This window comes from Apis florea, unplaced genomic scaffold, assembly GCF_048593485.1.
Source record: "Apis florea isolate Af1SG1 unplaced genomic scaffold, ASM4859348v1 contig_3158_pilon, whole genome shotgun sequence".
In the NCBI taxonomy this organism is placed as follows: Eukaryota; Metazoa; Arthropoda; class Insecta; order Hymenoptera; family Apidae; genus Apis; species Apis florea.
In genome coordinates, this window is record NW_028256713.1 from 39595 (window position 1) to 54724 (window position 15130).

General features: G+C 41.5%; 1 protein-coding gene across 1 annotated transcript in view; it reads right to left on the reverse strand.

Moving 5' to 3' along the window:
- The window catches only part of LOC147657406 (uncharacterized), a 60268-nt gene that overhangs the window by 31114 nt on the left and 14024 nt on the right, over nucleotides 1-15130 (reverse strand). Inside the window, exon 3 of the mRNA XM_086909701.1 lies at nucleotides 2929-3041. Within this exon, the coding sequence (XP_086765827.1) occupies nucleotides 2929-3041 (113 nt within the window). The remainder of the gene's footprint in view (nucleotides 1-2928; nucleotides 3042-15130) is intronic.

A 15130-nucleotide genomic window follows, 5' to 3' on the forward strand; every position in this document is an offset into this window, starting at 1 on the left:
CCCCATCAAATATCCATCGCAAGATTAATTTCACTACGCTCGCCGCTATCGTACGCGCCAACATTCCGTTCACGAATGGAAGAAGAGGAAGGCCAGGAGGCGCGACAACGAGAAGAGGCGGGCAAGAAGGCGCTGGAAGCGCACGGTTCAGGATAATTGGCCCTCGAAGTAGAGTAGATCCGACTTTTAAAATTAGCTAATCTCGGAGGGGACGCGAGGTTTTAAGGCAATGTAACGAGTAGAATTCTCGAGTCGAGGAGACGGTAGAAAAAGAGGTCGACGGTCGCATGGCGGCGGCTACACTTGGAGACGAACCGAGAGTCGACCAAAATGGATCCGGAACAAGAGAGAGACTTCGTCCCCCGCCCTTCGTTTCACGGACAACTATGCGCGAGCAAAATAGCCAACTACGACGGAGGAAGGACAAAACTAGGAGTAAAATGTGTCAACGAGACGAGGTTATTCGTGGAATGGAATCGAGCAACGCGAGAGACAAAAGTCGCTTCGAAACTTTTAGCGAAATTTCTTTCTTCTCAAAGTGGCCGAAAGAATTCTCCACAATTTTTGCCTGGATAAACTAATTGTCGTGCATAATTGCTCGACAACGAGTTGAGCAATAATAACGAGAATATCCATAAAGATATGAGTCGTGGAAAGAGGGAAGAGTCGATTCGTAAGACTGCAGACCTAAGAAGAAGGTTAAAAAAAGAAAAGAGAGAGAGAGAGAAGGAAGGAAGCGAGACGATGGGAGGGGGGAGGGAGAGGAAGCAAGTCTGGCGGAAAGTTATTAGCTTAAGCAAGCTTCCATAGAAAGCTCTCGCGTGTCTGAGAAACCGGGGAGCGGTGGAAAAGTTCACGGAACAACTTCGATCAGGCTTCTTTCTAGATCCTGGCTTCCACTCCCCGCGATAACACGGACGGTTTAATGCGAGGATGTCCTCTCGATCGCGTGAGCGGAAGCGGAGAATTTCGATAACAATGTAACATCTTTCGTTTCCCATCTTTTCCTCTCCTCTTCGAGAAAAAATTAGAATTATCATTTCTTCTGCTTCTTTCCGAAACGCGTTCGTCGCCACTCGTCATTCATATTTGGACGACGTCTTCTTGTTCAAGAAAAATAAGGTTCTAACCCTCGTGAGAAGGTTAACAATCAAGTAACAAGAGAATGTGATTACGTATATTTATATGGCGACGCGGCATTTTAAAAGAAATTTGATGGAACAAGCACCGAAATGTAAATATAATATATACATTGGAATCAGAATTTAAAATTTAAGAAGAATAGAAACAGAAAAGAGGGAACCGTTCTACATCATCTTTATACAATTTTCAAATCTAATATTATACCGTACCGTGTTGTTATAAATTTCCACCAATAATACAGAACTAAGTCGAACAACCCATTAGAGGCTTTATATTCGGACCAAAATATTTAAGATCGACTTTGGAAACGAAAAAGTAGAAGTGCCTGACACTGAGAACAACCGATTCAGAATCAATATTACAGGTGATTGAAATGAAAACTAAGAACCGATATATATACATAAAAATAAAACTATACCCCAACTAAATTTTATTTTAAAATAAAACTAACTTAAAACTACTTCCATTTATTTATCCGGTTTCCCAACGGTAACTCATTTAGAAAACTCATTGAGAAACTGAATCATATCGAAGCACAGCGTTAACACAGAACGCCTCTGTTCCGGGGAAAATAAATAGACGAGCAACTCGGATTTAATACAATTTGGATGGATTGTGGCGCAACAGCGACAGAAGTAGAAAGTCTTCAAAGGGGCCGGGCAAACGCGAGGCAGCAAACGAAGGTTGGGGAGGGGGATATAAACTTTCTAATCGAATTAGAGGCTGGCCACCCCTTTGCCATTCCGAGCGTGCGATCAAACACAACACGAGTCCTTTGCGCGACGCGATAAAACGAGTCGATGTGTTTCTTCGCCTTCCTCCCCCTCAGTCTACAACATCACCACTGCTCTACACCCTTATTCCGATGATTCGCTTTCGAGTCACACACGAGTCGATAGGACGCGTGCAACTCGCCAATTACAGAACTCGTTTAATTTTCGATTTTTTTACGCTTTGCACACACGTTTCATTACATTTGCTTTGTGTACTTTCTGCTTTACTTTTTTTTTTTTTTTTTTTTTTTTTGGCTAGAGAATGCTCCATTTCCTCGTCTCAATTTTATTAACCCTCTGCACTCGTATTTGCATTTAAGAAGGTGAAGCAATCAAGGCGACAAGGGTTCCTAGATTGTAATTATATCTATACATATATTTACTAATGCAAATAATATGACGAGTGCAGAGGGTTAAGACTACGTGTCGAAGTTTTATTTAAGATCCTATACGATTAATAACAAGCAATTGCCATTACTCGTTATACATATACAGTTTCTATTGAATTTGATATTCCTAATTGAACACAAATTTGCGGCTTCTAATTGATGTAATATAATTAAAATTGCGAAAAGAAAAAAGGATTGAAATGCAACGCGCATCCTACGATCAAATAAAATGAAATTTTGAGGGAAGGATACGATCAAAGTATGTCAAGAATCCGATATCGAAGTTGGGAATACGAAAATGACCTATGAAACAATCCTTAATCTATTTTATCTCGAACGAGCTTCGAATCATCCATATTTATTTAGCCCCACTACTAGAAATTTCCTTCTAATCTACTCCACGACGAGAAATGCTAAATCCTATCCTTAAAGAAATCGTAATCGAATTGTACACTCGAAGATACACGAAGAAGAAATATTTTATATATTCCCAACCGCGTGATCCGCTCGATGAAGAAGGGGGGGAAAAGGGAAAAGGAAGCCTATCGGCTAATCCGCTCGAATTGGGGAGGCTTTTCACGATCGAGCAGAGGACGGAGAAGGGGAGGAGATAGTGTACTCACCGCCATGTCCTCGCTCCTGTAAGCCGTGAGGGTCTGTTCATCCTGGAGGAGGACGCAGTAACAAGGCTCCCAGCACGCCTCGCCCGCTGCCTCGCCGACGCAGCACTCGGCCTCTGGAAAGAAAATAAAAAAGAGAAAAGCGTAAAAAGAGGCGGTCAGCGAGCGTCCATTGTTGAGTATATAAGATCAGCGACAATAAGAATAATGGCTACCCCGTCAATTATACGGCGCGAAAGGGGCGGAAGCCCGCCCGCGGCCAACCATCGATAACGATCGATAATTCTCGAGAGGAAGGATCGTCCAGTTGGATGATCCAACTGGATTATCTTTTTCTATTCGTATCGTGTGAGAAATCCGTGTGAATTCACAGGAAAGTTTCTCGTGCGCGCGAGTGAAAATTGGCCGAGAGAGGAATTTTATCCACGATGGAATTATGGAAATAGCCGAGCTACGGTGAAATTTCGAACGAGGGAGAAACTTTATCGACGATGGAGACTGTGCGGAATATTTCCAATCTTTGGTGTCTTATCTATTAGCTCTATAAATAAGTTTCTTCCCCCCCCCTTTTTTTTCTTTTCTTACGATCGTAACTTCTCACCGAATTCGAATCACTTTCGATGATCGATATTGGAATTCAAGTCCTTATCGTTAACATTTACGCGTTAGTTGCTTTCGAGTAAAGTCGCTTGGATAAGTTCGATAATTTATCGTTTTCGATGATAATAATTGGAAATAATCGCAATGAGAGGTCGACCATTTTATTTATTCTCAAACATAAATTACCATCTGGTGGTAACAACGTATATTATCGTACATATATGGCCAATCGTATTAGGTGTGCGAATAAGTTTCTTCCCCTTTTTTTATTCGAATTATTCCTCATTTGAAAGAACGTTGTTCCGTTTTTAAGAAACGACGTCCAGTCCAACGATTTCTTTGCGTTCCAGCTTAGCAAATCGGCCGAAATGGTTCGCACCGTGAGAGAACGTGGAAAAAAGATCGAATCAAAGATTTAAATTTGGAAGGTGAGACGAAAATTCGACGCGAGAAGAATCGGCGGAAAGATTGAGAATCGAGCAGTATTTTGGGCAATCTTCTACCTGATTTATACAAAACAAAGACAACTTATTTGCTAAATTCATCTCGTTTTTAAATGATTTCGACACTACCGTTAACCGTTACTTGAGAAAAGATATCGTGAAATTGATATCATGAATATCACGTCATCCAGCTAAAAGTTTCAGCGTGCACGTGTCACGCGAATTATTATGTCCCCGCGCTTAACGCCATTACTCGAAACGTGTCCGCAATCTAATCGTGTTACGCGACTAGACGGCCACCTACTTGGGGGGAGGGGGGGGGTCAAGGGGCCGAATACGTGCGGGGGACCCAAGAGGCGGCCGGGACAGACATCTGGAAATTAATTGCCTGATTTCGAAATCATCTCGTCCGTCGTCTCGAAACGTCTACGTCGAGTGGCAAACTGCTCGAGAATCCGTTCTGGCGGATGAGAAAAAATGGAAAGAAAAATGAAATTGGACCGAAACGAGAGATTCGATTCGTATCACTTATTCGCTCACTCGTTGTTATAAATTAGGGGAGAGAGAGAGAAAGAGAGAGAGAGAGAGAGAGAAAGAGAGAGAGAGAGAGATTTATAGTCGCGCGTGGGCGTTTACGTAAAAGTTTTACGTAAGTTTGTCCACAACGCGCCCACTGGATTATTTCCAGAGCAACGCGATTTTAAGTTTGAGCTAAGAAACGCCGGCCGTGATAAACCTTCGATAAATCATCCGGCTGATCCGCGCGAATCGTCTTCCACTACGCCTACGCTTATTACACGGAACAGATCATTTCGTCGATAAACCTGTTAATCCGCCAGATTAATGGGGAAACAACAGCTGCGATTCCCACGATCGATAATTAGGGGGATAAAGACGTCCATCGCTTACTTTCTCTATCGGATAACGGTCGTGGAAACGACTTCGCTGTTTATATATGATGGAAAAAATTCTTTGGAAAAAGGTTTCTAAAGATTCTCTCGAATGGATCAATTTCAAAAACTTTGGGAAAATTTTCAACGGGATTCGAGTTGAAGCTGTTCATCGGTGAAAAGAAGTCCCATTGTTATCCCATTTTAGACACGCTTTGTTCACAATTCTGAACGAGCTACAGTAGAAGAGTTATAATTCGAATATTCAAAGAGAGTCGTCTAAGATCGAAAATTGAAATATTTATGTATACGAACAAAATTTCGAATGCAAAATTACAATTCATAAACTGAAACTATCGTTAATGATCGAATTATCGTTTTATTGCCTCCCTCTGCGTCACAATCTGTCACAATAAAGTTATTATTTCGCTATCAAACTTTATGACTTTTTCTGAAATATGTATACAATATATTTCTTCGATACTTACTTTTAGTTTTTTTTTTTTTCTTTCTTTCTAAGAAACATTTATACTCTGTCCTAGCTACCGCGCTCGATCGTTTTGACCGGTCGATAAAATATTTTATTTACTCTTTCAAATATATATAATCAGTTCAAAGAAAAGATTATCTCAAGATCGGATAACAATTGAAAGTAATAATAGCAAATAATAACAGCAGAAAGTACAAACTCAATAAGAAAGCATAGCAGAGAGTTTCGTGTGCGGTTTTTGAAAAAGAAAGAGTAAAGCAAATGAATTGATGTGATATTGGTGTGATATTCCATTATATAATATTTACTATTGAATTATAAATTTATAATATTTATTATAAAAATGGCGTTCCAAAATTAAGGAAGAAAACCGTTCAATGTGCGATGAACAAGAAATTTCCCTAACAACAGATGAAAACAGATGAAGAACTATAATTGAACCTATAATTGAAACGATATAAAAATAAATTTGGACGAAATTTAATTATATCATAAAAACGATAACTTTTTTAAGGTCATTTCGACCGAGCGCAGGATAGGAATACGAGAACTGCTAGGTTCAGTGTTACCAAAAAAAAAAAAGGGGGGAGAGGAACGAAGTCGGTGGCAATCTGGAAAAGGAGCAGCAGCGCCACGTCTCGCGACGCTAATCCGGTCGCGAGAAAGCGCAAGTGGGTTGAGAGCGCGCTCGTGTTTGGGCCGATGAACAAATATCGATTCGAGACGCCGTGTTCCTTCCTCGCGAGACGGTTGCACCAGATTACAGAACCGCAGCCGCACGTGCATCCGCACGAGAGAGCAGGCTGTTGCGCGAGAGAGTCGTTGAATTTGGAGACGACGACGACGGCGGCGGCGGCTCGTTCTCTGTCTATTTACGCGTACGTGCAAATCTTTCTCCCGCTTGATTCTCGAACAAAGGGTGTGGTGGGGGGGAGGGGAGGGGAGGAGGGAAAAGACGAGTTTAACTCGTTTCGAAGCGTTCGAGGAAGGAAGGGAACGTTTCAATTCTGGCTGTTCATTCCGGAATAAATAAGATCGGGAGGGGTTAATGAGGTCGAGGGATCCTCCTCCGTTGGGGAGAAATCAGGAGGGTAGACGGTGCGTGTCTCGGTTGGGATAAATTGGGTCGTGTAATTGTCGCGGCTTCTTTTTCTTTTTAAATTTAATTCTCTTTTTTTTTTTTCAAAATCCACATTCGTCATATTATACTCGTTTCGAGAAAGATTGGAATGCAATCGATCTTCTTCATTTGTAAGGCTCGTGTATCGCCCTTCTCGAACCAACTTTTGCCGATTGTTGTTGCCTTCGCCAAAAAGTTTGTGGAGATGGTGAAATGACCGTGCTGCATTCTCGTGATCTTTCTCGAGGAGAGAGGATTATTTTTGTGAAAAGAAATTAAACGAAACGTTAATTGTCATATAATTATGCGCCAATCTATTATACTAATAATAATACATTCGAATATTCGAATAAACACGTTTCTCGAGAGAAAAGTTTCGAAATAGCGAGGAAAGAAGGATTCCTTCGATCCGACTTTTAGACATCCCTTCTTCCCCATCGCCCTCCCCAAAACTTCCAAATCTCCTCGCGGAACATTTCAAAATCCCTCCACGCGGAGAAATCCATTCGAAGAGATCAATTTGCACCGTCGAGTCGTTTCCATCACGCGACCAGAACAAAGTTTGCCCAAAGAAATATGGCGGATTTTCTCCGTATCCAGGGGGATGAATTCCCCTATCACCTACCTGCAAATCAACGCGTGCAGATAGAGCGTGGAAAGAATTAGCAACTAATTTCGATCCAACGATTTTCGTTTATTCAGAGTCTCGTCTTCCCCAGATATCACTAGTCTTTTAGAGGACCTCGACTACTTCCTCGAAGTAGTAGTAGTAAGAACTCGCATTTACCACGAGACCCCTCCTTCTTTATCGTCGTGGAGGAGTGCCTCGTTCCTCTCCACTCAACCGTTCCCCGCTATTTTAAAGCGACGTTTCCATTTTCCCAGTGAATGCCTTCTTCTCGCGTTTCGTTCCCGAGTTTGCGTGATCCTATTCGGTCGGAAGGCATTTCGAATGCAACGTTTCTGTTCGGGTCAGCTGGAAACCACCGGCTCCCTCGCCCTTCCATTCACACGTCCCGCCTCGTCGTTGCCGGGATTTTGTCCGCCGATGCACAACAATCCGCCGCTCGACGAACGAACGACTCGTCGTGAAAAGATATTTGACATTGCTCCTGTAGTTTTCCTCTCCAGAATGCTGAGAGAAAGAAAAGATTTTTGGGGGGGAGGATGTGGTACGGAACGGATTTTGATCGGTGTTTTTCCCGTTCATTCAACAGATAGAAAATCTCAAGGAAGGAAACCGTTTCGAAAAGCGAGACAATTCCGAGGAAAAATATGTTCTTTCGCTCTTATTATTCGCGATGCGACAAAAGGATTGTACAGTCATTTCTCTGCTCTCCTCTCTCTTTCTGAGTACTCTCGAGTCGAGGTTATTAAAATATTCACGTATTCACGTCCCAGCGAAATTTCCCTTCCATCCACCTTTCGTTTCCTTTTTTCTTTTCTCTCTCTCTCTTTAAGCAAATATTTTTCGAATATCGATACGCTCTGTTCCTTTCTTCCGGACGCCTCTCAAAGGCGACGATCACCGAGCGTATGGATTCCCAACGGGGAAGCATATCTCCATATGCGAGATGCACGACGCGATGTCGAGGAAGATCGAAGGAGTCCTGGCCAACAGCCAGCCAACCTCGAGTTCCATCCACGTGGTGAAGCTCGTTCGTTGAAGACGAATCTCTCTTTTTCACGATCGAAGGAACGGATATTTTTCGAATTTGAATTTGTTTTGTTGAAGATGAAGATTCTTCAGATCTCTTTACATGATTCCTCGAGAAGAATATTACGTTTAATTGTAAATGAGATCATAGGCAGGTTCCAACAGGTTCCAACGGGGTGTAATTAAACGCGAGAAATTAAATCTCAAGAATCAGTCTGCGCGCGGTTTTGGCGGGAGAAATTCGAAAGTTAGCTGGCGGGATCGTATTGTGGAAAAGTTTGCCGACTAGATGCCCGATACTTCTCGCAAGGCTCGTCGCAAGTTTCGCCTCGCAACTTCGAAAGAAACTGTCTCGAGAGAGAAAGAAAGAGAACAGACGCGAAAGATAAAAGGAATATCTCTTGAAAAGGAAAGAAAAGTTAATGTTGAAATCGATAAAACATTTCAACTTCGAAAATGTTCGTTGCTTGACTTTATTTCCATCGATCCAACCTCGTCTCGATTAAAACTTCCAAAATATAGAAAAAGAATCATCGATTCACTGGAAATTTTCTTATCCTCCTTCACGAGATTCTCTGGTAGCACAGGTGTTGCTCCTAATATCGTGCAACCATGTAAAATACTGTGTGATGTGGCCACTCTGGCCAAGTCAGAGAGATATTTTGTTATGCAGTGATGTGCGTATTCAAGCTCGTTTTTTCCAAAACGAAAGTTGTTGCCTCGATATTCGAATGGAACTTGCTTAGAGACATCTTCGATCACGTCTCTCACGAAATAGCGATGCTGCGTTTTCGAGAAGCAATTTCGAATTGGATTTTTACTTGTCAAAAACTTGGAATGGAATAGAATATTCGTTGATTACACATAATGTTTGAGGGATACGAATGCGTAACAGTCGAGTTGAAAAATATTTAACAAGTTACGTTCTTCGGGACGAATCGTTGTTTAACGGAATGAACGGAAGAGAATACACCGTTTTTCGAAAAGGGAGGCACGATTATTCAACTTGATCGTGGAAATATCGTCTACGAAATATCGAACACACGTCAGCCACAACTATTTCATTGCATTTTTATCGTCACACGAGAACCCGTGCGTACATTATTACGCGATACTCTTACGGGAATTTTAGATCGGTCGCAATAAATTCCAATTTCCACCTAAACCCGACACATTCCTACTCTTCTTATATGGAAAACCGGCCATTTCAGGGGATTATGTCTCGTCTGGATATATCGTATCGGAAAACCCCTTATTTCGTTCCAACGACCGCCACGGAAAGCGAGAAAATATTAGCGTAACGATCGAGGCGCAACATTTCTCGAAACTTGATCTCGATACAATGATATCAAATTCGCATTAAGAACAAGTTCGGTGGGCCAACGCCGCGGCAGAATTTTCCAAATATGCATTTCGAATTTCGTTCCATTCTTCTCTCGTTCGATTTTCGAAAATATATAACGAAATGAAAATCAAAATTATAATTTCGAAAATGGAGATTCTTCATCCCATCGCAACACTTTCCATCAAACAAAATTGCTAATATCTAACCTTCTCCTCTCTCTCTCAACATCATACTTCTAAATTTCCCATATCCATAATTAAAGTAAAACAAATTGCATAAAGTAATATTCGAATTTCGTCCTTCTCTCGTTCCATTTTCGAAAATATATAACGAAATGAAAATCAAAATCAATTATGCTTTCGAAAATGGAGATTCACTTGCATTCCATCGCAAAATTGCTAATATCTAACGTTTTCTCGACCACCACTTCTCTCTTTCAACATCATACTTCTAAATTTCCCATATCCACGATTAAAGTAATGCAAACTGCATAAAGTAATATTCGAATTTCGTTCTTCTCTCGTTCCATTTTCGAAAATATATAACGAAATGAAAATCAAAATCAATTATAATTTCGAAAATTCTTCATCCCATCGCAACGCTTTCCATCAAACAAAATTGCTAATATCTTCTCCACGACCACTTCTATCTCTCTCTCGACACATCTCTAAATTTCCCATATCCACGATTAAAGTAAAGTAAACTGCATCTCCATCTCCATGTTGGAACGAATGAGAAAGAGAAGAAGATGAAAAGTGGCGGACAGGTGAGAGAGAGAGAGATCCTTCACGGTTCTCGAGGCCCGCGTGCTCGTGTCGAAAACGCGAGTAAGAGCGCGTGTTTCCTTCAGCGACATGGAGATTGCTCGGTCCTCGTTAGAAGCGCGGTTAGGCAGGGCTAGTTCATTACCCACGATCTTATCTCCGACTCGTTTCTTTCACGAGCCATCTCGGGTCCGAGGTGGTTTCCTTTCCACCACCTTTTTCCCACGTCTCTCCACGACGCAGCCTCCTCCTCCTCCCCCTCTCTTGTTAATTAATAAATGGGGGCACGTGGCAACGTCGATAAGCCCTCGATAACAACCGATGTTTGCTCCGTGATTTTTCCAGGCATGCTTGGATATAATTGGACGAGTCATTAACCTTTTCAGTTGGGGGAGGGAGGAGCACGAGGGTGTATGGAGTATGGAGACCCACGGTGTCCAATTAATTAGCGTGTAACACGTGTTACCCCTGTGCGTGTCATTATCCCCCTCTATTTGATTGCAGTTGAAAATTTCCAATAGATTTTGTGTCTACAGAATCGCGATATAGAAAGAGAGAATTCTTTTTATCGGGTAAAGAATCGGGTAAATTGGTTAAATTCGATTAATCCCTTTCAATAAACTAATCCGCCGAGAGAAGAAACTTGAGCCGGTTCAATTCGATCCAAAACTACGATTATAGTTGAAAATTTGCGATTCCATATTTTTCAATCGAATCTCTGTTTTTATCAGACAAAGAATCGGATAAATTGGTTAAATTCGATTAATCCTTTTCAATAAACTAATCCGTCGAGAGAAGAAACTTGAGCCGGTTCAATTCGATCCAAAACTACGATTATAGTTGAAAATTTGCGATTCCATATTTTTCAATCGAATCTCTCTTTTTATCAGACAAAGAATCGAATAAATTGGTTAAATTCGATTAATCCCTTTCAATAAACTAATCCGTCGAGAGAAGAAACTTGAGCCGGTTCAATTCGATCCAAAACTACGATTATAGTTGAAAATTTGCGATTCCATATTTTTCAATCGAATCTCTCTTTTTATCAGATTGATAAAGAATCGGATAAATTAAATTCGATTAATCTCTAACTTACATTTATTTGATTTCTTAAAATATTTTTACACTTGTCTTCCAATAAACTAATCCATCGAGAAAACAAACTCGAGTCGGTTCAATTGAATTCCTCTTGAACAAGAGTCCAAAAGAAGTATCGTATAAAATGTTCTACAGAACATCTCAGACGTTAAAAGTGGAGTAAAATTCATTGTATTGGAACAATTTCAATTTCACGTAAATTTGTAATAAAACTACCTAAAAATCGACCTATAAACGTCTCTAACCCGATTCTAGGTTAATCGTGCGTTTAATAGATCGCTACTCCATATATATATATAAAACAAAGTTGCAGAGAAAGTAGCGCGATCGACGAGTTAATAAAAACACGACGTCACATGGCGTATTTAAGAGTGTTCAACGGGAGGAGCATATGGTGGAAAACGGTGACGCTATCGGTCGAAACCGTTTATGGGGGGAGAAAGAGACTGGTTAATTTAAATGGATATGTGTAATTAGTCGTCGTCGAGGTAGCAGCAGTGGAGAGCATGGAAATTACAGGATAGATAGAGAAGACAACTGTCGCCGGGTGAAACGTCGCTGTTGGCGAAATGACTTATCGATACTCATCGAAACTTCTCGCTCGAAACGTGTAATTTAACCTCGTAGCGTAACGGGATGAGCGTTGCTGCACGAGTTTTACTTTACCACACAAAAAACGTTTACAATTTTAATTTCTTCCTCCTCTTTCTGTTTTGCAACTTTTCCATGCTTGTGTATGTTTCCCACAAATTTCTTGAGAAATCTGAGAAGATTGTGACATTTTGATCGATTCGTTTCAATTATCGAACTGTGTTTAACAGATTTGTGTGAAAAGAGAGAGAGAAAAAGGTGAGATATATTCGTGAGATTTAGCCGAACCATTCGTTTTTTTGCGATAATTATTCGAAATGGGGGAAGATATTAGTAGAACAGTAGTTAACGATCGTGTTATTCGCTCGCATCGTAAAGCATCGTTGAATTCGACGAAATTGATTATTTCGTAATCGAAAAGGGGAGAAAAATTCGAATAGTGCGATTTACTCGCAATATTCGCTCGTTCCAAAACGATTATCAATCGGGCTATATTTATCGATGAGCGTCCACGATACGTCAAACGGATCTCGACTATCGGCCTCCGTTCCACAGACACAGTTTCCTTTCATCTTTGACGCGTCGCTAAAAACTCAAAAGTGCTCCCCTTTCGTTTCGTTCGATAATCCGTTCGAACCTCTTGAAAACGGTTCATAACTTTCCTAACGTTTTCTTTCTCAGCATCCGATCGATCGATTAAAAAAAGTTTCCACTCACTTTTCTACTCGAGTTTGTTACACACAATTCGTTCCCATCGATTAAACTCCACTTCACGGCTCGTTACCGTTCAAATACAAACCGTACGAGGTGGCCCAAATGCGATGCATTATCCCAGAGAGAAAATTCCACTTCCACTTTTCCGTGTCACAAACCGCGCCGCCGTGTAATCGTTACTTTCAATTGTGGCAACCAGTCCCCTCTCCGCTTCCGTTGTTTTCTGTGTCAACGGCAAAACCGACCATTTGTCGTTTCCAATCGCCGTTTTCAACCGCCGCGCCAGTGATTCTCGAAAAACGGAGAGGAAAAAAAAAAAAAAAAAAAAAAAAAAAAAAAAACGAATCGACTTGCCTTCTAAAAGAAAAATTTTTTTCATCGTCGTCGAAAATCTCGTCTCTCGCGAGAAAAGTCGAATTATACGTATAAAAAGTGTATTTCGTATCGAACGACACAAGCGCGATGAAAAATATGAATCGAGAGAATTTAAAAGGGGAGGGGAGGGGAGGGGGGAAGAAAGAAAGAAAAGGAAGAAATAAAAACAATCGAGTCCAAGGCTCGATCGTTAAACGAACGAAACGAGTCGAAATTAGGTCGGCAAAGCAACATCGTTTTCTCAGAGCGAGCGAGCGAGCGAGCGAGAGAGAGAGAGAGAGAGAGAGAGAGAGAGAGAGAGAGAGAGAGAGAGAGAGAGAGAGAGAGAGAGAGAGAGAGTCATCGACTTTCGTTCGAACGTTCCAATTTCTCGAGCACAATAGACACCGATGACCCTGCGCGAATTAATAAGAGAGGAGAGGGGGCGATTGTAATTGGAGCCAACGAATTAATCTCGACGAGTTTCCCTCCGAGCCGCGCGATAAAGCGACACGCGCGGGGACATGCGTGCTCTCCCTTCGATTATTTCGTGAAAGTTTCTCGCTCGGAGATTATTATTAACTCGATACACGGTCGTAAACTTCGCGAAGGACCCGGCTCCTCCGAGCTTTCTCGGGTCCGAGCCTCGTCGACTTGGAATTCGCCTCGTCTAATCCGGAGCATTGTGACAAGCGTTCGAAGAAAAGAGGGAGGCGTTTAATCGACACATTCGATTTCTCTCCTATATTATCCAAGGAATAAATTCTTCGACAACTGATAAGAAAAGTTAATTGGACGCGCAAAAGTGATTGTTTGGAATAAGAGGGAGAGAAAATAGGAGAAAATTTGAACGATCGATTATTAATTGAATTTCGAACTTAATTGCCCCAAAACGAAATTATCACCAGATGTCGCTCCATAATTTATCATAATTTGGACGACAAAAAGGGGCAGAAGAATTCCAACTGTTCTCGTCGTAGCGTGATGGAGAGTAATCGTGAAATAGGTTGGCACGTGGGTAATTGCGCGCAGGAAGAAGGAACGTAGCAGTTAATTCCACTCGCGTGTAAATAAGATTACGCAACGATTGTAAAAAGTGGTGAAGAGAACATAAATTTATACATCAGATCGTTATTACGCAACCTCGACGAGAGAGAACGATAGGTGTTTCATCGTCGATTCGACGGATGGAGGAGAGACGAAACATAGCTCCCCAACAATTTCCTGCTTTTAATGGAACCGCCATCGACCACCGACGTTCATTTCGAATAATTAATTCCCGGCGTCACTTCGTCTCTCCATAGACTCCCTTTTCTCGATTCATTCGGGAGACACGGATCGAAGCGACGATTTTCGAAAATTTTTTTTCACAATTTTTCCACGATAACCCCCCGATAAAGAGAAAGAGAGAGAGAGAGAGAAACATTGGAAATAATCGAATCGTGGATGAATTAAACGGGATATTTTTTTACGCGAGTCCAATTAAATAACCTAAATGAAGAAATTAAATCGAATAATATATCCGGCTGCGTGAAAACCGCGGCGCAGCTGCAGCTGACACTTTCATTACGAGGGAACGACACACGTTGCGATTCGAAAACATCGGATCGAATTTCCCGGATGACGTTCGGAATGATCTTAATTAAAAATTTGTTGTACGCAATTTTTAAAAATCGGAAATCGTGTGTTGATTAAATCGAATTGGATCGTGGACAACGACGATCGTTGCTCCTCATCGAGGGAGGGAAAAGAATTGTAAAAAAAAAAAAAAAAAAAAAAAAAATTCTATCCCAAGTTGTATTCCCCCATCATCACGGTTTATCGTTTAATTCTCGATAGCGATGCTCCATCACTTTTAGCTTGTTACTCTTTGACACTGACTGACTCATCTCTCCGCTCCAGCTCTCCGATCGCTCTTAAAATTATCACGCGCATACGTCACGCGCGTTCCGTGCCATATATCTCCTCCTTGCACCTCCGAAACCGTACGCGCGTTTTATCTAAACGCACACACAGGCAGGGAATTGATCATCAACAGGTATGCAATTCCTTTTCGCGTTATCCGGCACATTTGTTATTTGGGCGCAAACGGCAGACAGGCGTTCGATTGGCACGCGATATTACACGAGTTCATTTACC